The sequence below is a fragment of the Protopterus annectens genome, chromosome 1.part0, assembly GCF_019279795.1.
Source record: "Protopterus annectens isolate FY-2018-M chromosome 1.part0, PAN1.0, whole genome shotgun sequence".
Lineage (NCBI taxonomy): Eukaryota > Metazoa > Chordata > Ceratodontiformes > Protopteridae > Protopterus > Protopterus annectens.
This window is the reverse complement of record NC_056725.1, coordinates 1,205,749,810-1,205,775,694: the sequence shown is the minus strand read 5'-3', so window position 1 is coordinate 1,205,775,694 and position 25,885 is coordinate 1,205,749,810. Positions and strand designations below refer to the sequence as shown.

General features: G+C 41.5%; 1 protein-coding gene across 3 annotated transcripts in view; it reads left to right on the top strand.

Moving 5' to 3' along the window:
* Nucleotides 1–25,469, top strand: part of RNF215 (ring finger protein 215) — a 146,216-nt gene extending 120,747 nt beyond the window's left edge. For all 3 annotated transcript variants that reach the window (XM_044065605.1, XM_044065613.1, XM_044065598.1), the window contains one exon: nucleotides 23,057–25,469. In XM_044065605.1, coding sequence (XP_043921540.1) covers nucleotides 23,057–23,079 — 23 coding nt within the window. In that variant the 3' untranslated portion in view covers nucleotides 23,080–25,469. The remainder of the gene's footprint in view (nucleotides 1–23,056) is intronic.
* Nucleotides 25,470–25,885: the final 416 nt, after the last annotated feature.

Here is a 25,885-nt window from a genome sequence, read left to right as displayed (position 1 = left end):
TCGAATGTGTTCAGATGTCCGAATCACATGTTCGGAAATCTCAACACCGAACACAAAAAATGTCAAAGGCAGCATTATAGTAAAGTCAAAATTTCGAAAATGTCAACTTTACTGCAATGCTGCACTTCCGCTTAACATTACCAAACACTTTTGCAGGGGGGCAAGGCACCCTGCACCCCCCATGGGGGGGCTGTGCCCCCCACACCCCTCCTACTTATATATACAAACTCCGAGATCGCACTACAGTGAGGATCCCACTATAGTGTGATCTGCACCACAATGTCGAACCTTACAACAGTGAATGCTCGCTATTGTAAGGTTCGACATTGTGGCATTCGTAATTTCAGTCCAGCCAAAGGCAGTTTCACACAAATGTCAATCACATGAAGTGCAATCGACAAAGTGATTGTAAGCCATATATATATATATATATATATATATATATATATATATATATATATATATATAAAATATGTACATTCCTTACCTCCTCTTGGCTGCTGCATATCCCCGGAGCCCGGTGGTTACACCTTTTCCTGGCAAGCTGCCTGTCTTGCATTAGGGTTAGAACCTGTCCTATCTGATGACCAGGATTCCTTCTAAACAATAGTACCTGCTGCCTTTTCCTACAATAAGGAATAGAAGCCATCCTCTGAATCCATCCCCTCAAGAAAGCAAGAAACCTGGTAAGCTGCCTGTCCTGCATTATGGTTAGAACCTGTCCTATCTGATGACCAGGATTCCTTCTAAACAATAGTACCTGCTGCCTTTTCCTACAATAAGGAATAGAGACCATCCTCTGAATCGAAACCTGGCAAGCTGCCTGTCCTGCATTAGGGTTAGAACCTGTCCTATCTGATGACCAGGATTCCTTCTAAACAATAGTACCTGCTGGCTTTTCCTACAATAAGGAATAGAGGCCATCCTCTGAATCCTTCCCCTCAAGAAAGTACGTTAGCTGCTTTATGGACAGTATATTTTTCTAAACACTAGGTCTATTTAAAATCCCTACCTTTCCAGGATAGCCGGCAGCCATACTCTTTTCTACTTCTTACCTCCCCCCTACCCATCTTGTAGCCTTTACTTGGCTTCTATATTTGCCTCTCCTACTACTAGATTACTTCTTTCCTTCCAGGAGTTATTGTTGTACTACAGGTTTTACCCACTAGATGACACCATCTTCCCTATAAATCTATCCTACTCCCTCATGTTTGAAATACTCTAAGTAAAGTAGTTTTATCTGCTGATTTCATTAAACCTAGCTACTTATTTCATTAAAAGTAACTGTTGTATACTTTACTTATCTCTGCCTAGACCTACTTTAAGCTTCCATTTTTCATCTTTATCCTCCTATTGACCCAACCTACTCAGACTGTATGTACATCTATCCCCTCTTTCACCTACCTGCACCTTAACTTACCTCTAGCAGTCAGCATTTCCACTGATTGTTTTCCACAGGCTGGTTTTTCCTCCTTACTTGGCTCAGTCCCTGCGGTCACATACCTACTTCACATCCTCATTCACCTCCTACTTATCTATATCCCTCTCTCTGCCTTCTTGTTTCTCTTCTCACCATTTCTATTTCCTTCTCCGTGCTTCACTACTCCACCTAGTGTTTGTCTCATCCCCTGCCAACCTCTATTGCCCTTTGCTGACTTTTTCTTTCTTTTTTTTTCTCTCTTTCTTCACCTTGGTTGTTCTGTACCTCCCCTCCCCACTTCCTCTCCCCCCTCTACCTAATTGACCTTTCCGTTCTATCGGAAGACATCCATTCATTTGCCTTTTCTGGTCTGTACGTCCCCCTGCCCTTATACCCCTCCCTTCCTTACCTCATATCCTTTCTGAACCTATTAAATAAACCCTCTCCCTTGAGGCGCCATCTTTGATTCCTTGCCTCCTCTTGGCTGCTGCATGTCCCTGGAGCCCGGTGGTTACACCTATTGTAAGAGTGTGTTCTGTATCACTGTATTACCATTTTACTTGTATTTTGCCTTAATAAGTTGAAACTACTGTAGCACTGTTTAATGGTGTAACAGCTTTTTGCCTTTGAAAGTGCATGGACAGCAAGTAGGATACTGTTTGTTTACACTGATACGATGTAATTGTTGCTACTTATATTTGTGCTCTCTGGTGCAACTTAGTTACCTGAATTTCTGGTGTTTACTAAATTTAGATCGATGCCTTTACAGCAATACAAACAGATATCACTAGTTTGCATAGCATTTTTTGCCTTAATTTAACTATTCTTTCTGACATTGTTTCTTTTTTTTTTCACCCATGTATTTTCTAACTCATATCGCAAGTGTGCTGGTATTACTCTCGCAGTAATGGGCCACTTGGTTATGCATGGTCCACGTGGAACTGCTTTATGCTTAATACCCATAGCTACTCAGTGCCATATGTGTTAATTATTTTATACTGAACCTCAAGTCAAACTTGGGCTTTTTAATTAGAGACTGCCTTGCACAAACGCTTTATCTCTTCAGTCTCGGAAGTGAATTTCACAGCATTTTAGACTGTCTGTTCACTCACGCTAACTAGTTAGCCAGTTCTGGGCCTTAGCATATTTACAGTGAACCTCAAGTCAAACTTGGGCTTTTTATTTAGAGACTGCCTTGCATAAACACTTTATTTCTCCAGTCCCGGCAGTGAATTTCACAGTGTTTTAGACTGTCTGTCACTCTCGCTAACTAGTTAGCCGGTCTTAGCATCGCTTAAATGTAAGCTATTCTCCCAGCCTACTTTTTATTCCTCATTAGCCTCTGCATTATTTAATTGATGATATGTGACTATTTGATAGGCTATATTCTTCAACGGGGTTTATTGGAAAGGTGGTGTATTCATTGGGAAGGGTTATACATTTTACTAGGGGTGCCCTCTTTCTCCCTAAGTGTTCGTGGGTTGCGAACGACATAATAGTGGGCTTGTGGTACATGGCACATTACTGACTTGAGCTTGTAAACACCTTAACTGCTTTTCTCTAGCTTGTAACTGCCTTAGCTATTTTCTGCTGTATGTTAAGAATCTACCTGAGCTGGCCTATTATCACTGGATTAGTACTCTTGCATACTAATGTGCGTCAGTCCATATCTTTTGCAATGTTTTCTGCTTAGCACTATTTGTATTTTTATTTTTTACCTGGCTTAACTGTGCTACATGGTTTATTTATGACTTTGCCTTCTTTCTCCCTTGTCTACCCAGCCTGGCAAGCTGCCTGTCCTGCATTAGGGTTAGAACCTGTTCTAGCTGATGACCAGGATTCCTTCCAAACAATAGTACCTGCTGCCTTTTCCTACAATAAGGAATAGAGGCCATCCTCTGAATCCTTCCCCTCAAGAAAGTACGTTAGCTGCTTTATGGACAGTATATTTGTCTAAACACTAGGTCTATTTAAAATCCCTACCTTTCCAGGATAGCCAGCAGCCATACTCTTTTCTACTTCTTACCTCCCCCCTACCCATCTCGTAGCATTTACTTGGCTTCTATATTTGCCTCTCCTACTACTAGATTACTTCTTTCCTTCCCAACCTACTCAGATTATCTCTACATCTATCACCTCTTTCACCTACCTGCACCTTAACTTACCTCTTTATTTAGAGACTGCCTTGCATAAACACTTTATTTCTCCAGTCCCGGCACTGAATTTCACAGCGTTTTAGACTGTCTGTTCACTCTCGCTAACTAGTTAGCCGGTCTTAGCATCGCTCAAATGTAAGCTATTCTCCCAGCCTACTTTTTATTCATTAGTCTCTGCATTATTTAATTGATGATATGTGACTATTTGATAGGCTATATTCTTCAACGGGGTTTATTGGAAAGGTGGTGTATTAATTGGGAAGGGTTATACATTTTACTAGGGGTGCCCTCTTTCTCCCTAAGTTTTCTTGGGTTGCGAACGACATAATAGTGGGCTTGTGGTACGTGGCACATTACTGACTTGAGCTTGTAAACACCTTAACTGCTTTTCTCTAGCTTGTAACTGCCTTAGCTATTTTTTACTGTATGTTAAGAATCTACCTGAGCTGGCTTAAGAGCCTATTTGCTTATCACTGGATTAGTACTCTTGCATACTAATGTGCGTCAGTCCATATCTGTTGCAATGTTTTCTGCTTAGCACTATTTGTATTTTTATTTTTTACCTGGCTTAACTGTGCTACATAGTTTATTTATGACTTTGTCTTCTTTCTCCCTTGTCTAACCAGCCTGGCAAGCTGCCTGTCCTGCATTAGGGTTAGAACCTGTCCTATCTGATGACCAGGATTCCTTCTAAACAATAGTACCTGCTGCCTTTTCATACAATAAGGAATAGAGGCCATCCTCTGAATCCTTCCCCTCAAGAAAGTATGTTAGCTGCTTTATGGACAGTATATTTGTCTAAACACTAGGTCTATTTAAAATCCCTACCTTTCCAGGATAGCCAGCAGCCATACTCTTTTCTACTTCTTACCTCCCCCCTACCCATCTTGTAGCCTTTACTTGGCTTCCATATTTGCCTCTCCTACTACTAGATTACGTCTTTCCTTCCAGGAGTTATTGTTGTACTACAGGTTTTACCCACTAGATGGCAACCTCTTCCCTATAAATTTATCCTACTCCCTCATGTTTGAAATACTCAGTAAAGTAGTTTTATCTACTGATTTCATTAAACCTAGCTACTTATTTCATTAAAAGTAACTGTTGTATACTTTACTTATCTCTGCCTAGACCTACTTTAAGCTTCCATTTTTCACCTTTATCCTCCTATTGACCCAACCTACTCAGATTATCTCTACATCTATCACCTCTTTCACCTACCTGCACCTTAACTTACCTCTAGCAGTCAGTATTTCCACTGATTGTTTTTCACAGGCTGGTTTTTCCTCCTTACTTGGCTCTTCCCGCTCCGTTCGCCCTGCGGGCTCACTCCGCTCCCCTACCCTACCCCCAAATCCCACCCCCAGTACACCTAGCCTTATACCCCTCTAACCACTCCCACTTCCCTATCAGCAAATCACATTCCACCCCCTCTTCAACATCTTCTATCTACATCACCACTCCTCCACTATATTCGTACACTCTCACCTCCTCACTTCCCACTCTCCACCTCTTCAGCTCCATGCCTATTTCACCCATATCTCCTTATCTTATACCCCTACTTCTGTTTTCAATTCTCCCTTTCCTTTTCCTTTCCTATATTTTAACTGCCTATAAACATCTTCACTGCTCCAACTTTCACCAGTCCTCAAAACAAACCTCCCTTCCTGTTCCATCACCTACCCTGAAACACATAAACATAACATATACAACCACCTATTTCCTCCCAAGATATCATAGAGTCAGCCATATTACCTACAAACACTACCAAGTCAAGAAACCACAAACTTTACCAAATCTTACTCTAATTCACACCTGCATATTACACCTTCACCTCCTTAGAGATGGTGACATTCTTCCCAACCCTGGCCCTACCAACAACACTACTACCTACACAACCAGTCCTTCTTCCTCATCCCTACACATCCCTACACAGCCTCCTAACTCCCTCTTATTAGCTCACTTAAATATACGTAGTATTAACAATAAAATAACTCAGCTTCATGCCCTACTTGAGTTACACAACTTTGACATTTTATGTCTTACAAAGACATGGCTAAAACCACATACACAGGACTGTGAAATCACCCCTCCAGATATAGTATTTTAAGAGTGGATCACCCTAACAAGAAGGGAGGGGGCATAGCCTTAATATGTAAAACAGGGCTCCAACTTACACTATTAGACACTTGTATTCCATCAGATACCAACTCTGAAATTCTTTTCACCAAACTACAACTAAATACTTGTAAGTCCATCTATATTCTATGCTCTTATCTTCCTCCAGTTAATAACATCAACCCCCTTGAAAATATCCTCAGCTGGTTGTCCACTAACTATCCTCAAGAAACCATTGTCCTAGGTGGCTTTAATATTGACTGGAATACCTGTAATACTGATATCCCTTCTAACCACATAAACCTACATGGCTTCTCTCAAATTGTTTCCTCACCCACTCGCATCTGTAAACCCACCAACAAAGAATCCATCCTTGATTGGATCCTTATAAATACTCTCTCCCTTAACTACACGGTAGGCATCCTCCCCGAAGACGAGTGATCACTCTTTAACTTATTTAATTCGACAAAAGACCAATTCACCCAGACCTATAACCTTCAGAACCACTCGCTCCAATAAACATTTTAACCCTGAACATTTCCAAAAGGAACTAAGTCTATGCAACTGGTCACCCTTAAAACACCTTCAACTCGAGGAAGCAGTGGCCTATTTCAGTTCTAAGTTCCTTGAAATCCTCAACTTCCACTCCCCTTCCCATACCCTTAGGAATAGGACCAAAATTGCATCTTGGCTTACAAAAGAAACTAAAACATAAAATGTTGCTGAGAAACAAATTGTGGTCAAGATGTCATGCTTCTAAGGAGACCCATCTGATCATATAAAATTGAAACGGCTTAGAAACTCTACTAAAGCATCTATACTATTGGACAAAACATTTCTTCTTTCAACTCCAGCAAAACAACCACCAAAGCCCAAAGAAATTCTGATCAGGGATCAATACACTTCTTCATCCAAGCAGCTCTACGACACCCACCCCTTCTGGTATTACCCAAGACACTCCCAAACAAATTGCTGACTCCTTCAACCACTTCTTTACTGAAGATATCCAGTCTCTTGCCAACTCACTACCTCCTGTATCCACTAATCCGCCCCCCTCCTCCTTTACCTCTCCACCCACTTTCCAATTCCAACCTGTCTCTACATCCCTCATCTGTACCCTACTACAAAAACTCAAACCCTCTACCCCCTCAGCGGACCTTCTACCTGCTTAGTATCTTCAAATTGCAGCCAGAGTTATTGCTTACCCTATCTCAATCCTAATTAACAGAGCCATAAAAGAAGGTACCATCCCATCCACCTGGAAAAATCTCACATATTATCCCACTTCATAAGGGTGGCAACTCAACAGAACTTTCCAACTTTTGTCCAATTGCCCTACTCTCTCCCATAGCTAAAATCATGGAAAAATGCATCCACCACCAACTACTTGACCACCTTCTCCTAAATGGCCTATTAGCTCGCTCTCAGCATGGCTTTCATCCCTTCCATAGCACTACTACTGCCCTCCTTTCATTTACTGATCACATCAACAAAAACCGTAACAATAACATCCTCTCATCTGCTGCCTTTATTGATCTTTCCAAAGCATTCAACATGGTTAATCATCATATACTTTTGAATCTTCTGAAATCACTCTCACTTGACACTCAAGCACTACAGTGGTTCAGGTCTTACTTAGATAATAGGAAACAGGCAGTGCTCTGGGAAAACACTCTCTCCGCCCCTCTTCCTGTCTCCCTTGGTGTACCCCAAGGATCTATTTTAGGCCCTCTTCTATTCTCCATCTTTATCAATGATCTTGCTACTAGTATCCCCCAAGCTGTAACCATACAATATGCTGATGATTCTACTTTAATCTCCTCAGCTACAAGCCCATCTGAACTACAGACCCTCACCCAAAATGTCTTTGAGCTTGCAGAAGAGTGTTTTTACCGCAATGTCTCTTCCTCAACCCTAAAAAGACTAAACTTCAGCTATTTACTCCGACACAAAAATCTACCCCACTTCACTTCTCTATAAAATCCAAAAACGGCACAGTCATATCTCCTGACACAACAACCAAACTTTTAGGGGTTACTATTGACCACAGCCTTAACTATGATACTCATATCAATAACACAATAAAATCGGTAAACTAAAAACTTGGCTCCCTCTACAAAATCAAGCCCTTCCTCACTCCTACAGCCAGAACTACCATTGCCCCCACACCCACCTTATCTCTACTCTCTTCTATGCTTCACCTATATATACTAATCTCTCTAAAACTAACCTCAACAAGTTGACAATCTCCTATAACAGTATAGCCAGATTTGCTACCAGCTCCCCATTTAGAACACACCACTGCCTAAATTTAAAACAACTCTGTTGGCTTGAACTGCACAATCAGTTTTTGTTTCAGCAACTAATTATTGCCCAAAAAATCCTGTATTATCCAGATAAAACACCAGTTCTTACAAATCTCATCAGTCCATATAAAAATCTTTCCAACCTTCGCTCATCTAATAAACTATTAGTAACTACACATAAATCCAACAGTAAAGCAGGAGATTCCCTTTTCTCTTATACAGTGGGAAAAAGCTGGAACCTACTTCCTGGTGACCTCACTTGTATTTCCTCTACTTCACTTTTCAAAAAGAAACTTAAACTTTATCTTACTAGCCACTGGTTCTGTCCCTGTAGCAACCCTGACTAATACTTTATCCTCCTGTTCCATCATCATGTAACTTTTCCTAAGCTACTCCACCTTATATTATTGACACTTTAAAAGTCACTATCTGAAAGTTGGACTTAGTTTGCCCAGCTAGACTTAACAGACATCCCACCTGCTTCCTGCTCTACTTGAAGCACAACTTCCATATTACTACTCTCTCCTATTCCTGATTTTATTCTCTTCTATAACTTGTCTCTTTTCCAACTCCTTACTTAGACCCCATTCTAGAAATTTCCCTCTTCCTTCTTGATACTTTCCCTCTATAAAAAAAAAAAAAAAAACCTCAAACTTGAAAATAGGGGACGTGGTGTATTTTACCTGTATTTTATCTTAACTAAACTTTAATGTATATATAACTGAAGTTTAATGCTTTGTAACTGTAATTTGATTTTGAATTTTGTCTGTTCTTTGTGGAGCTTTTCTCCCCAGGCCTCTACTGAAAATGGACATGTATCCAGCTAGACTAGCCCGGTCAACAAATGTTAAATAAAAAATTAATAAATAAATTATATATATATATATCCTATACTGTAAAGGGACATCACTGTATATTGTGGTGGTGAGGCTTGCTATGGTCAGGTACTCCAGTGACCATTGTTTCCTTCTTTGATACTGTATCACCTGATGAAGGAGCTATCATTCTGGCACGCTCAGCTGTCCCTGTATTGATTTATCTGTGGTACACCTTTGAGCAATGGATTCCTAAGTGACCCTGGAAATTGTAGTCTCCCATAACCAGACCAAACGTTCTGTTCTATATTATGGAAATGGTGGTGGCCTGTTGTTTTTGTAAGTTACATGCCCCCCAGCTATATTTGAGTGATGGCTTCACATGCCGTTCTAGCTTTCAAATGGCAACACTTGTAGTTTTCTTATTATGACTACATTCCCTGCAGTAACTGCATCCGTCCTTGTAGAGCATGGGTGTCCCCTTTCATGATGATACTGTCTCGTACACATTGTTTGTGAAGCCAGGTGCAAATCTAATGGCCTGAATCTCAGTCTTGCTATATTTCCAGCTACTGTACATTGTTTAGTTGCTTTGAGTTACTTCTTGTTAAGAACCATTTAAGCGATTGCTCAACTCCAGTTGGTTGCAATGGATAAGCCCAATTTCACTTTGAAGCATTTTTTTAATGAAGACAAGATGGAGCTTAGTTGTGCCATCTTTCGCAAAAAGTGATGCTGTGTGATAAGTTTTTTACTATGTTATGAAAGTAATTGACAGATTGGTTAGTTATGTCATTATCTCTGAGATGCAAGAATGAGTTGGAAATAGTGTTACACTTGGATGGAGCAGTTGTTCTTTAGCTTTTTTATGGGCAGAAGCACATGATCTCTGCTGGTTAATGTCGACGGCCTCTTTGCGTGACATAATAAAAACTTTACGTTTGTTGTGTGTGCCTGCAATTTGATCTTGTGATACATGTCCACAGTTTGCATGTTGCTGACATAAAATGTTCGAGTCAGGAATATTCCAAGGAAGATTAACTTTGGCATGCCTGTTTTCTAAGGGGCTGTGTTATCTAGAATGGAGAAGAGTGATATTAAAATGGTTCACTGCATCAACCAAAGGTGGTTTATGTAGTAATACTCAATCAGTTGTTTTCAGAGTTAGACTGAAAGCAGAAGAGTCAAAACTTCTCATATTCCTAGGAAAGCAAAATCTTTAGAGCTTATAGTTTCATCAGTTCCAAACAGTAGGAGGGAGGAGATGGTTGCTGATAGTGTCCAACACTTCTCCAAAATAAGCAATATTCTATAGAGCATTAGTGAGGACTCAGTCCAAGGTACTTTCACATAACAGCTGGTCCAATGGTGGGATGGCAATCTGACTATTGCATTAGGTCTCGCAGCATCCCCTCCCGAGTGGTCTGATACTTCCTTGTTCACTCCCACCACGTTGGGCAATATTGCTTGCTTAATTATCTGGAGCACACAAAATGATGTTGATGGTAATTAGTATAACCAGATAACTATAGTCCTAATAACGTTCATGGACAAGCTAACATTAATGCTGTGGCACATCATACTGTTTTACTGTGCTGTGTGTTAATGTCAGCGGTAATACAAGTAGAAAAATGCTGCAAGTGTCTGCCGTCATTCAGAGCTTGTAAAATAGAGAGAATGCCAGTCACTCTACTGCTAGCAAATTAAGATATAATAGTAATAAAATTGTGTGCTACTTGTACCATTAGCAACAAGATGGTACACTGAGCACCTTTGTGCAGCTTAGTCATGAGCATGGTTATGGTCATGTGACCCACAAAAGATACTGCAAACACACAAGGTGAGGCAAAGCTACTATTACAAATGTATATATTTTCATATAAACACCTATTCAGAGATAGTGTAGTAAAATAGCATATAACATACACAGAATGCATATTCTCCCACAAAATACATTTAGGAATGCAGTATAGATGTCTTTCGGTTGGTTGTATATCAGTGGGTTCAGAAAAGAAGAGTTCACAAGTCAGTACCTTTTCAGAAATTGCTTAACTGCATGCATCTGAATGGTGTAGCTCAAATTAGTCATGGCATCTTCAAATAGAATTACATCAGTTAATTTCCTGGGTAGAAGTCAAAAACTAGTTCATTGTATAATAACAAGCTAACACATGAAATATGTTTAATTACCACTGCAGGAGATTTATTAATAGACTATTAGTTATGTGACTAGCAGCTTGAGATATGCATGCAAGTACACTATTGAAATAAACTCTGTTTATGCACTTCTACTATTTGACACAGACTGCTATGTTAATTTTACTTTTTACTATGATTATTAATTTGCATAGGTTCATTAGCAGATCGGACTTCTGCTGTGGCGACCACTAACTGGGAAAAGCCAAAAGATACAACAACCTTAATTGGCATGGGTTACTGTAATAATATGACAGACAGCCTTTAGATGTCACACCTTGTGTTTATAATTTAAATATATTAACTCACGGATCTTGACAGTGTATTTCTCATGAGTAAATGTAGTACCTTACATGAATTTACATAGTTATTGTATTCAGCGATCTATTCTCTCCAGTGCCCTTGCAAAACATTAAAGAGTTAAGGTTGGTGCTGCATTAAAGGGAAGTGAGTCATGCATTGTGCAGTATTTGCATTTTTTTTTATTACTTCAGACAACTGCTCTTACACTGTCTGGAGTACAGGTGTCGATCCATTCTAAATGTATGGCAAATGTGACAAGAATCAGAACAGTGATTGACTGAACAGTCCAAGCTATAGAGCAATAGGTAAATTAGTCTCTGACAGCTCTAGAAAACAAGATGAAAATGGGGTTGGGGGAGTCATTATATCCTTGACTGCAACTGTCAGTTCTTTATGAGGTGCACACTGGCAGCATACTACACGTGACACTCCAGTAATCATTCTTTATAATTTGTATTCTGGAAGAGTAGCAGTAGTTAACCAAGTGCCTGACGCTGTATGTAGAACTAGAGGACTGACTCTTCCTCTTATCGTATTACTGGTCACTAGCGATGCATGAAAGGCATCTGGGCAACAAATGTGAAAGTGTGTTTGGCATAAGATACAGTAACGTTCAGTGGCTCAGTTTAATTATATGGTAGGCATTAATTAATTGCAAAATGCCATATTTGGTGTAGAGTGAGTTATTTGTGTCTCATAGCAAAGACAGGCTTGTAAACAAGAAGGGAGCTATGGTAAATTGCTGAGCTGAACATTGGCAACATATAAATGTGCATATATTCTGTCTCATTATTGGTCATGTGACTTTTATGGAGTTAGTAATGACACAAAACAATGCTAGGACCACAAGGGTGGAAGCTTATGTGAATCAAATTGTGTGGGGAGGCTGGTTGGGGTGATTAGGAGTGCAGTCAGAAATTACACAGCCCACTTGGGAGGGGGTTGCACGGTAGGAATGCAAGCAACAGGAAAGAGATGAAGGGTATAAGGCAGCTTAACGCACTTCATTTACAAGATGACAGATAATGCCAGCTGGCAAGAAAATGGGTTAACTTTTATACCAAAGTAACAGAGTTCATTAATGATCTGTGTCAGTGGCAAAGTGCATCATATAACCAAACCAATGTACTGTGGTGTGAATCATTTGATAGAATGATCTATTACTTGGATAATTTATAGTGCAGGAATTCAGGGAAAGTCACACTCTACTCTGTGTGGTTCACTTTTGAACATCACATGGAAGATGGCAATTCCTTTCAAAAGTGAACCACAGAGAGTAGAGTATGTTTAATGAATAGTCCGGTATAATGTGGTGTAGTGTGGGAATTCCTGTACAGTCTATACACAATCCATTTTGTACCCGATTGCAGGTTCTAAGTTACAATGGTTATGCAAAAAACATTTTTTTATGTTTGCATTCACACACAGTATTTTATGTGCAATACCAGGGTATAGCAGAACTATACAGAAGTGATATTAGCAACTCACTTGTAAGAGAATTCTGACTTAAATTCCTAAAGCTGGCACCCAGATCTGTTCAGAACTGGTAGTCAAGGACACCATATACACAAATGCTGTAGATATAGCCAATCTACTGACTGACAGATTCAATGAAACCTTCACCCCTCTCTGCCCCCATCAGTAAATCAGGACATCCTGAGTACCTGCCCCCTCCCCTTTATTTCTAGGGAACAAGTCACCACTGCCCTCTCAAAGGCAAAAAATACAGCCTTCATGGGACCCGATAACATCCCAGTCTGCATCCTACATGAACTCAGGCATGAACTCGCAGCACCATTAGGCACCCTATTCAACCAAAGCCTGAGTACCGGCTTTGTCCCAGCCAAGGGAGGACAGCCACTGTCATCCCTTTACACAAAGGTGGAGCATCCACCGATCTGGGAAATTATAGACCCATCAACCTAACTAGCCTAATCTGCAAGGCCTTGGAACGGATTACCATGGACCTCATTAACAGGGACATTGACAACCTCCAAACACTCGACCCCACACAGTTTGGCATTGTCAAAGGGAGGTCATGTCTGTTAAATCTGGTTGACTTCTTTGAGACAATCACCAAAGCCATGGACGAGGAGAAGACTGTGCACACCACCTACCTTGACCTGGCCAAAGCCTTCAACATTATTCGTCACTCTGGCATAATAAATAAACTCTCTCAACTAGGCAATAATCCATATGTTACCAGATGGGTAGCAAACTGGCTCACTGATAGAACCCACCTAATCAAAATAGGGGAAGCTACCTCAAGCAGTAGACCTGTAATGAACGACATACCCCAGGGATCGGTCTTGGCACCTCTGCTGTTGGTGCAGGCCAAAACCAGTGGGCTATGGTTGACCAAGTTTGCAGATGACTGCAAGCTGGTCACAGTCATCAATTCCCCAACTGATGTGGATGTCCTCCAAGAGGGTCTCACCCAAACAAATGACTGGTGCCAGAAACATGGCCTCAAGCTGAATACCAAAAAGTGCTTCATCATCCCCTTTGGTGAGAGTGACATCCCCATACATTATCACATTAATAACAGTGTCCTAAGCACGAGGGATTTGGGCACCCAGGTTGATAGCAACCTGACTTGACCACCATGTTGCTTCCGTTGTATGGAAAGCTTTCTACGTGGCCCACCTCATAAGTAAGAGTATGTCATCCAGGGACAAGGAGGTCATAACATCCCTGTATTCTTCCCTTATAAAGCCAGTTATTGAGTACAATGCCCCTTTCAGCAACCTGGTCTGTGACATGAATAGGACTTGTTGGCTGGACAGATTTGTATCCCAGAAACTTCCCCATCTGTGGAATAGATTCCCTCTCCACATCAGAGTACCTCATTATCCCTTTTTAAGGGCAACCTGGATAACTGGATGGAAAACAGAAAATACACCCCTGGGATTACACTTGTGTCCCTGCTGGACAAAGGGGCTTTGGGTGCTGACTTGTCTAAACATGGGCTAAACTCTTGGCTAAGCTTAGAAGGGCCAATAGCCTAGTAACTTCCTATGATCCTATGAATGAAACATTGCATATAGAAAAATACAGCGTGAAATGCATTAATGTGTTATGTATACAAAGCTGACATTAAAGTCCGCATTCTGCCCACTGTCCAGCAACATGGCTTCAGGAAGGACAGCAGCAGTAGCACAGCAGTGCTTGCCCTTACTAGTAACATTTCCAGGGTAGTGCATAAATGGAAGCTTCCAGGCACTGTGCTCATGGGCCTAAGGTATTTGATTCATTTACTCAGAAAACAATTCTTTCGGTCCATTTTTTAAATAATTCATTTTTGCCCCCATTCGTACTGACAAGCACCCCTTCCCCCAAATTGACTTGAACCCATTCATTCCATCGTACCAGGAAACTTGTTTGCCAAATGTACAAGGATGAGGGCTGTCATAGAGTCCCCCGTACAGGAAGCCATGAGGATATTTTGCCTACTTGCTGGCATCCTAGTTCAGGTGACAGTTGTGTCTGTAACGCACTCCCTGGATATAGAGAGAAGCTATCCACTTGACTGCAAATGCCAACAATGGCTTCCCCATGGGAGTGTGTGCTCCAGTACACTCACTAGGAGGGCTGCTACCAAATGGGGGCTTGGTGATCTGAAAGCCCAACCCCAGAAAGAGCATTTTTATTGCTTCATTCTTGTAATGATTGTGGCAGTACATGTCCTGCTATACCCCCACTAGCAGTATACCAGCCCTCCCATGACAGCCCCATCAAGCAGCGGTGACAATAAAATGGCCTCATGTCACCTGGGCTCTAGTCAATGTTTTGTCTATACATGACACTGGAGAGGACTAAGCTACAGTGTTTAATTTTTTATCTAAACTTTTCTGTAGCCTGCATCACTAATAACTTCTTAACATGAAACACTATGACCAAATAGAAAACACTGGCAACTGAAGGCTAAATATGTAAGACAATACATCTTAAACTGCTGATTTTGAATGTCTTTATTCTGCTATGCTTGTCTCTGCAGTTTATCTTCAAAGCTGTGTGGTGAATGTACCAGTAAAGCTTATTCGTGTAACGTACAGAAAGATATGGTAGCACCTTTTGTAAACAGATAAAAAAAAAAAGTTCCCTTAAAAACATTGACAGACTACAGCAATGGTTTGGGCTATATGAGATCACATATATTGCTTTTATTTAATGTTAAAATGTTGAAATAACTGTAAAAGTAGAAAGTATTATTTAGTTAGTGAAGTGAATACACATAGGCATGCTACAGTTATAAACATAAGTGTGGAGCAACATCTTTTCACTCCAGTGTATGTACTGTATGCTTGTTCAACATTTCATATAAAACACAAGAGCGCTCTTAGTTATATGTGCTCTAGGCAGCAATCGTACATACTTACACCCCTTTTTTCTGTAGTCTGACTCTGCGATTCCACTACCTTGGAAACAAACCAAGTGGTTGATTTTGGTAAAAAGTAGGTATATGTATTTTTTCCAAGGTGGTATATTTAGGCTTAGAATATATTAATATAAGTAATCTGGAGGATACGGGGGCATACCCATCAGGAGATATGTAAAAATTGTGTCTTATTACTTAATTAGGTAGTAATTTCCTGAGATTGTACAATTATTTGCAGTATGAACTGTAATGTACATTGTAAGCAAAGACGGATCTAAATTGACTACCCTTCATGAACCATTTGGAATTCCGGTAACTACAGTATTTTTTCTTTTTTCTTTAAAGTAAAAAAACATTTCAATATAGTGCTTCTGATCTGAAAATAGAAATGGTATGATTAATTTGGGGGTCTGATTAAATTAGGCTTCAGCATATAGAGCACGTGTATTTGAAGATTACTTGAATTTGGCATGTTGCCTCAATTAATTCTTCACAGTATTTGGTGTTTAGTGAACAGTTTCTTCCATTTTGGTCACATTTTTTATTTATTTATTTATTTTTTTAATTTATTTTTAACTTTTGTTGACCGGGAATGTCCGACTAGGTTCCACATACTGTTCAGACCTAAAATTTAAAACTGTCCAGTGGCAAAGGAACATAACTGGTTTATATTTTGTGTGATACATATGTGTTACTGTAAGTGCAGCAATCCTATTTATGAGTTTCGTATAGAGCAGAAGGCAAAGGAAGATGGTTTATGTCTGTAATGTTTTGAATTTGCATTTCTGAAAGCAGACCAAGGATTTTTACATATTATACAATGTTTATTTATTTTAAACTTTTTGCATTTATTTTGTTGTTTCATAACTAGTATAGTGGATTAACAGGTTCATAGGAGGTTACTAGGCTAATGGCCCTAGACCCCTTACAAGCCTAGGCATATTTATATCATGTTTCTCCAATTGATGGTGGTTAGGTGAGTGAACTTCACAGAGGTAAGGGTCTATGGTAGTTAATACCAACTTCCTCTGTCCAGGAGGCACGTGGACACCATCCCAGGAGTAAATTTACAGTCACCCATCCATAGATCTAGGTTACATTTGAAGAAGGTCAGGGAGGGACTCTGTTTCACGTGAATTGGAAACTTGCTCCAGAAAAGTGTCAGTCTCTAGAGAGGGAGATGTATCTACCTCTCCAGCATGAACTGTTCATGTCAGAGGCTAGATTAAGATACCTCGAGAGAGTGACCCTCCTGCAGTTTGATTTACGAATTTATAGCATTTGCATCAGGGCTAGGTCAGAGACTGCCCTGTAAGCCAGGCACAGGTCACCCCTTAGCAACCTGTAGGAGAAAGAATATAGTGGCAGAGCTTTCAGTCTTTCTGTGTAAGACTTGATGTTCTTTGTGTTTCACTGTTGCAATCATCACATTTGGGTTATCCCTGCCAGGGTAGCCCTTGGCCGGCCCGAATACCAGAGGCTTAGTATTTCTGCGTCGGTTGCTGTCGCTTCAGGACTGATGTCAGGTCATCAGTAGTATAAAGTAAGGCAGCCGACGCCATTACATCAGTCTTTCTTGCTATGCAGCCCGAAGCAGAAGCAGTTCACATGAGTGCCGGTCGGCCACTACCTGAGTTTTGTCTACCGAATTGAAGTTGAAGTCTTCTAAAGCTAAGTACCCCATTGGGAATCCTTTTTTCTTGCACTAACCAATGTCAGAAAAAGTTAATAATTGTCCTGCCTATGGAAAGCAAATATCACACCGAGACTTTCATTCTTACTGCGTCACTTGTTTAGGCCCAGATGACAACGTCTCCTGTTGTCGCTTCTGTGCTTTGTTCAATGCCGGAACTATCCATCGTTGCCCCCTTATTGTAGCTAGATATTTTTGCTTACAGTCTTCAAACTCCGATATGGCTTCAGTAAGCCACCTGACAGCAGATCTTCTGAAAAAACTTAAACATAAAGACAGAGACAGATCGCACAGGTCCAAATCTACCAATGACGCTTCCGTTAAACTAGTCTTCAGTTCTCCGGTCCTCAGTGAGGTGCTTTCACAGCCCTGATGCCTGCTTCTGTGGATTCGCAGGCCACTACCGAGACCCTTTCGGAGTCCAGTATGCTGCAAAACTCTTCTTCAACTAAGGATCCTGCAGTCGTCTCTACCTTGGATGGGTCCGAAGCCTCTGAGCAAGCACCGGCTTCCGAGGAAGTCCTTCACACTACAGATTCTCAACACAAACCGAAGACCCAATCTCAGGCACCTTGCCTCAGTCTCAAATGCTTAAAGTGGAGGAAGACCTTATCATGCTGATCAGAGGAAGCCAAGCTACCCACTCCAAAAGGAAAAGAGATCTGTCCCTTGTAGTTTTGCCTGAACAAGGTCAGATGACTCTGATACATCTGAATATGAAGACATGCAACCCCTCTCTACTTATGAAGATTTTGATGCAGAGGATTCCATCCCTTCAGCCTCTCCCCCAAGAGGATTTTTACTTTGAGGAAACCCTCACACCTTAAGGGAGCATTTCCAATGGGAGAGTCAAGACTACCCTCAGTCTAAAAAGAGACTCAGGGAATTCTTAGATCTTCCACAGCACAGACCCTTGGCCATTCCCGCAGTGCTGAATGTTGTGGAGGATGTTTTCCTGGAATCCAGCTTGACTCCTGACACTCCCTGCAGCACCCAGAAAACCAGACCAGTACTATAGAGTCCTTGACTCTCACAAATTTCTTTTTAAAAATCCTACTGCTGACCCTGAGGTAATTTCTCAAAGGCCTAAAGGGATTAAAGAAACCTCTGCTAAGAATCCCACCCCCTCAGATAGGGATTCCTGAGCACTGGACAGATGGGGTAAAAAAGCATACACTTCAGCTACTCTTGCTATCAGGGCACTAAATTTTCAGTTCCATATGCTAAAATTTCATCAACATACCCTGGAACTCCTCAAACAAAAAAAATGTCTTCCTTTCCTGCTTGTGCAGAATCTAAAGAGTTACAAGAGTTAATGCTTTCTGCAAGTCAAGTAACTAAACACACCTTGCACTGTGGTTTTGATGCCCTAGAAGCTTCTTGCAGGGCAGCAGTCACAGGATATGTCATTAGAAGGCATGCATGGCTTAAGGAACAGCCCCTGCCAGACCATGTCAAATCTAAATTGTTGGATGCCCCCTTGCATAAAGACAACTTATTTGGCACTAAGGCAGAAGAGGTCTTAAAAAGATGGAAGAAAAAGAAAAATCTATGCAGACAGTTAAGGATTTCTTACAGGTCCAGCCACCCAGGTTCAGCAGGCATTGTCCCACCAAGCACTGGTCTTTTCCTGCTCCCACTAAGCCAGTCTAGCCCAGGCCCCGGGGAACCAGACCCCCCAAAAAGCAGCCACAGAGAATGCAGAGATCTAAGCAGTGGACTACCTCCACTTCAAAACCAGGGAGTTCTAAACCACCTTCTTATGGTAAGAACTCACAATGACTCACCTCCCTCACCCCCTCCCTCTGCCCGCCTTCACTTACCCCTAGGGGGGAAACTCTCCTTTAACGCAAGCACCTGGGCCACCATTACCAATGACCACTGGGTTCTCAACATAGTGTCTCAGGGATACAGATTTTCCTTCTACACCCTTCCAACCCCAAAAGGGTCCCAGATCTATCTCCAGAGGCTGAAAAGCAAATCCTTTCCCTGCTTTCTATGAGGACAGATAGGCCAAGGTTTCTACTCCAAACTTTTTCTGGTGCCCAGAAAAGAGGGCACCTGGCACCCCATTCTTGATCTATCCATTCAAAACACCTTCCTGGTGATCCCAAAGTTAAAAATGCTCACCCTCCAGCAGCTGCTATCCATGCTCTCCAAGGACACTTGGCTAGCCACCCTAGATCTAAAAGAGGCCTACCTCCACATTCCTGTCAAGGAATCATGCAGAAAATATCTCCATTTCAGGACAGGATCTCAACACTTTCAGTTCTCTGCGCTTCCCTTTGGCTTATCTACTGCTCCCAGAGTTTTCACAAAATGTCTTGCTCCGGCCATTGCCTTTTGCAGACAAAGGAATATCCAGATTTACCCATACTTAGACAACTGTCTTATTTTGGCAGACAGCCAGGAAAAGCTGCTCAAGCACCTGGCCTTTGTAAAGACCCTACTAACCTCCCTAGGGTACACAATCAATGAAAAGAAATCCAAACAGGTACCCACCCAAAGGATTGTCTTCCTGGGAGCAAGCCTGGATACAGCATCCCAGATGTTATTCCTTACACCAGAAAAACAAATTTTCCTGACAGCCTAGTTCTCTCAACTAGCCACCCAGACCCCAGTTATCTGCAAGGAAGATCCTACAAGCTCTGGGGTTCAAGGCATCTTGCATATTACTCATTCCATATAACAGATTGCATATGAAGAAACTTCAGTGGTACCTTAAAAAGCCTTTGGTGTCAACACTTTCAAGACCTGGAGACTCTTATACCTATAATTTCTTGCCTCAGAAAAGATTTTCTTTGGTGGCAAACAGCATGGTCCCACAACAAGGGGCTACCTTTCTCACCACCCAGACCCTCACCACAGATGCATCAGACTACACTTGGGGTGAACACCTGGATGGCAGGTACATACAGGGCCAATGGACCCCGCAACAAATCGCTCTGAACATCAACCAAAAATTGATGATGGCTGTCCAGCACACCTTGATAGCTTTCAAGCCCCTTTTCTCCCCAGGGGCTCTCCTGATCAAAACCAACAATGCCACTGTGATGTGGTATATCAGCGAGCAGGAAGGGACTCACTCCTACCCTCTATGCAGGCTGGCCATGACCTCCCTCTCATCCTGGATTACTTAGCTGACGTACTACACAGTGGCCTCTCTTCCTCCTCTATAAAAATTCATGCCTCTGCTATCTCTGCTCATTTCTCCACTGAGCAACCCCTTTTCTCACACCCTTTGATCAAACAGTTCCTAAGAGGGACTAGCAGCGTGAGACCACCCAGAACAGCACCAACCCCAGCTTGGGACCTTAACTTTGTGTAGGAAAAGCTCACCCAGCCCCTTTTGAACCAGCTTCTTCTGCAGAGCTAAAATTTATCTCCTGGAAGACAGCTTTCCTTCTGGCTGTCACTTCAGCCAGAAGAGTCTCCGAGCTGCAAGCGCTCATGGCTGTGGAACTGTTCATTATCTTCCATGCTGACAAGGTATCCCTCAGAACTAACCCATCCTTCATGCCCAATGTGGTATCCAGTGTGGCTCTCAACTAATCCATTCATTTGCCCACCTTTTTTCCTAATCCCTAGAACAAGGGGGAAAGGATCCTACACTCTCTAGATGTGCACAGACAGCTCATGCTACAGGGGCAGAAGGCAAAGCCATTTCCAAACAAACCATTTCCAAATGGATAGCACACTGCATCCATTTCTGCTACAAACAACATGGAAAGCCTCCCCCCAAGAGAGCCAGGACTCACATCACCAGAGCAGCCTCCACCTCTGCAGTTTTCCTCAGAGGAGTCCCCACCAGGAACATCCTGGAGGCTGGCACCTGGACATCTGTTCACACTTTTACCAAACATTACCACCTGCCTCTCTTCTCCAAATCTCAAGGGCAGGTTTTGCCTCTGCAGTCTTGCAGGGCATCCTAGTCGGCCCCTAGTTTCCTTGACTGCCTCCTCCCATTTCCTCAGCTTTAGGAATCAACCCAAATGTGACGACTGCAACAGTGAAACAAGAAGAACATAGTACAGTTGTGTACACTTACCATAAATGTAGATGTTCGGGTGTATTCACTGTTACAGTCCTGGTTTCCCTCCATCCCCCTTTCTTCTCTTTCCTTACAAGGGACATATTGGTATTTACTTTCTACTGGTGGGGTTCTTCCACCAGAACTTGGCTTCTACTTGGGGGGCTTCTGACAGGTTAGGGTAAGAAAAACTGATGTAATGGCGTCAGCTGCCTTACTTTATAAAACTGATGACCTGACGTCAGTCCTGAAGCGACAGCAACCGATGCAGAAATACTAAGCCTCTGGTATTTGGACCGGCTGAGGGCTACACTGGCAAGGATAACCCAAATGTGATGACTGCAACAGTGAATACACTCAAACATCTACATTTATGATAAGTGTACGCAGCTGTATTTTTTGTATACCCTGAAATTTCTTGGTGAGAAACCTCTGTGTTCTCCCCAATTGTTGCAGGTGTCTGGTGAGGGTCATGCATTTCATGTATTTTTTTGCATTTATCTTTAATCCATGGCTTTGGCACCAATCATTTGTCTGCTTTAACCATGTCTGCAGTATATTAATATCATTAGAGGACTCGGTGATTGCTCCCAATTTGCAATCATCAGCGAACATGGTCAACCATAGGCTGTCCAAGTTTGCCTGGACTTCTGAGAAATAAATTCCAAACATTTAAGGGGCCCAGAACGAACCCTGTGGTATGCCACTGAGGACTGGTGTTTTGCTAGAGGTGAAGTCACCCACTTTGACTGTATGTAGCCTGTTGGTAAGTCACTTGGCTACCCATCTGGTAATGTAGGGGTTAATTCCCATTTGGGAAAGTTTCTCTGTAATAACTGAGTGGGGTTTTGTGTCAAATCCTTGGCTAGGTCAAGACAGACGGTATGCACTGTCTTTCCCTCATCCAGGGCCTTGGTGACTTTATTGAAGAAGTCTGTAATATTTAATAGGTATGATCTACCTTTAAAGAATCCGAACTGGGTTGGGTCTAGAGTTTGGAGATTACCTGTGTCCTTGTTAATAAGGTCTGTAATGATTCTTTTTCACTTACTGGGGTCTGTCTGCACACACTTTTTTTTGGTGGGGGGCTGTCAGTATTGGGTGTCCCCATGTTACTAATATGCCCCACCCCTATATTATTTGAGACTGGCAGTCTTCATTACCCAAGTACTTGCCATGTTTCCCCTCCTCACCATGTAATTTTTCCCAAGTTTCTGTTCTGTGAAGAATCCATTTTGTAGCTGACAAGCCCAACCAGTGAAGTGGGTGCCCTGTGCTGCAGGACCACATCTTTGCTGCAGTCTCAATATGGAGTTAGAATGTGACTCATACTTTGCAAAAGTACAGTGCACCAGCTCTTGATTGCCTCCCAGCAGCCATTTGTGCTGATGCTGTCCCAGTTTTTTCCAAGTTAGGCTAGCAAACAGTTGTTGTTAGCTGGCACACTTCAAAAGAGAATTTTGTTTTGTCGGATACCTAGCGTTCCCTTATGGTCAAGCCCCCCTGGGCATGCACGTTCACTTCTACTTCTAGTGTATTGTACAATAACTATATGTATTTCTGTTGCTCCACTGAGACATTTGAGCCTAAGCTTCCAGTTGATGATACAAGTTTCATCTTACTTTTGTATCTGCATTGTTACAGGTAACCTGTGTGGTGATAGCTGAAGGCGGTTGTATCAACATTCGATGAACTAAGGATTCCACACCATCATGGAGAAGAGGACTGGACTGCAACAGCACTTTATAGAATGTCGGGGTACTCAAATGAGCAGCTAAGGGGGTGCTAGGAAAATAATAAGGTAGTGCCATCAGAATTTAACAGTTCATTCAGCTCAGATTATGGCCAGGCCAGGCTGAAACTTTTTCTTACTGGGGCATTGATGTAAAAGCACTGACCTAGTGACCAGCATGGCTGCCATCTGAATAATATTCTAAGGTTGTTGCATACAAGGAAGTTCTGACCACATTAATCTGAACCTAGGGGTAAATGTTTGATTCAGATTATGCTGCCTATACCAGTTTTTTCTGCACTGATTACTCTTGTACCCTTTCTGGCTGATCCAGTTACCTCATTTGAAAATTAGCTCATACTACATGTTGTAACATGAAGCTTTTAGTCATGATGGCAGACCATGGAGACTCCTGTATGACATCCACTGTCCAGGCCCGCACCCTACTAGGTGTTTCTGATTCTGCTGTTGTTTTGTGCTGATGCCAGCAGTGTAATAGAACATATCTTCTGCGTTTACTTAGACTGGTTTACTGCTGCCTGTATGTTAAGCATTAGTGCTGTCCCATCCATCTAGCCACAAGTACATGTGTAGCATTTATTAAGGTTTTATTATCCCTATGCCTCTTGTGCCATTGAGTCAACCAGGTTATGCTTTCCATCCTCTCTCTTTTTTTTTTAATTTTTATTTATTTTTTTATTTAAATGTACTTGGGCTAAAGTCATAAAACAGAGTTAAAGGGTGAGGCTCAGTTGTGCCACATTAATGGCTGCTGAAAGTTTCTGTTTCCATTATCATCTTAGCATATGAGAATACAACTGCTAATTTCCATCACATGCTTTGAAATGCATAATTTTGAAATTACTATGGTACTCAAGAGTTGCAATCCTTCACCTTCTTTTTCTGTCGTGGGAAAATGCCTTTATATGACAAACTCCAAGGTCTTGCCGACATAGAGAAATGTGTTCAGCCTTGCGGGACAGTCAACAAATGGCGATTTTCATTTAGTTGGGTAGCCAATGTTGTTACTGGGTGTGCTTTTTTAACTAGAAAATAGTTGAATCTATATCACAGAGTTGGAGATTTAGGTGAAAGAAATCCAGCTCCTTCAAGTTAAAAGTATTCATAATAGGTTAAGTAAAGATCAACTTGCAAGATTAGCATACCATTCTAGCTGCTCATTTGAGTACTTCAGCTTGTTCTCTTAATTTATTTACCTTTTAAAAACTCAGAGTTTGACCTTTTTAGTTTATTTTTATGTACTCTTCGTGGTTTAATTTTTGGGGGGTGGTCATTACAGAGAAAGCTGACGTGCAAGACCATAACTTTGGTGCTGTCTTCATGAAAGCGTGTTTCCAGCATAACAAAACTCCTTCAGCAGTATGTTTGTTGTTTACATTCCTGAAACTTGACTTCAGATGATGTACTTTAGTATTAAGTGTTAGTAAGAAAGGTGCCAGTCACCTTGAAGAGCAGACTGTGTCACAGAGATCATTTCTTTGCTACATTTACCCTGACTTGGAAGGATAATAAATTTCTGGGTATCTGTAAAAAGCATGGACTGAAATCATTGAGCATGCTAGTGCATGGCGTCTGAATTTGGGTTTTATAGAAGGTATGAAGATCTATTTGTGTACAAAAGTGGGATATATATTTGGGCTAACAGTTCCTAGTGTTAGCCTATCAGATCAAGATAAGATGGGTCACAAATTTCCATTAAATTTGTCCATATTTTGATCCTTGTTTCCTGTGGCTGGAAGCATTTAGCTGAGTGCTGCTAGTTTTGACTTCCTAAATGCAAAATTGTCCATGCTGTGACTTCACCAGTCTGGCATACTTAATGAGGAAGTGGACAGGCAGTTCAATGACAAATATTAATATTTTTTATTCAAAAGTGGTTACTTTTCAAACCTTTGACATGATTCCAAAGGACTTACACTCATTCAAGTGACTTACTACTGTGTAAGCCTGATTTGTAGACAGGCCTTACACCAGAGTAAGCCAGTTACACTGAAGTAAGTCTTTTGGAATCTGGCCCCTGAACTGCCTTACTTTCCCTATTTACTTGCAGAAATAGTTAACTGCAGGTGGTAATTTACTGAGTTCTGTATTACTGCCGTCCTACATACAGACCACAAAAAAGAACTAGCATGGAATGTGAGTGCATTTCTTCCCTCAGTCATTTTGTGTTTTACCTCAGCAGTGTTAATGTTTTTATTGTTCCTTTAATAAAGAGGACTAGTGGCATTAATCAGTGTGATGTGTAGCAAAACACATATTGTCATATACCTGAACACTCCAGAATAAAACTGCTCAATAAGTCTAGTGGGTCTTTTATTTTGAAGTGCTTTGATGTTTTGTAGATTGGAACAGTTACGGTAGTTAATTGGTTAACATACATTGATTGAGATCTGCCTCACAGCATCAGGGTCCAAGATTAAATCTTGACCTCCAGGCACTGTCTGTTCTTCCCATGTTATAATATGTACTTGTGGCCTAGTTCAAGCCTGCAGCTCTGAGTCCCGTTTTCACTTACTGATGTTGCAAATGGAATAAATGAAAACAAGATACTGGAACACATTTTTACAGTGATACATAGGACGTGGGAACAGCTTGGCAAATATGAAAAATGTTGCAGTGTAGATTTGCAGATGATGGCTGTAGATACCCATGCTAAATTCTCTGCAGCTAAAGCTGCCTTCTCCCCACCCTCTGACTTAATGTCACAGTATGAAAATCAT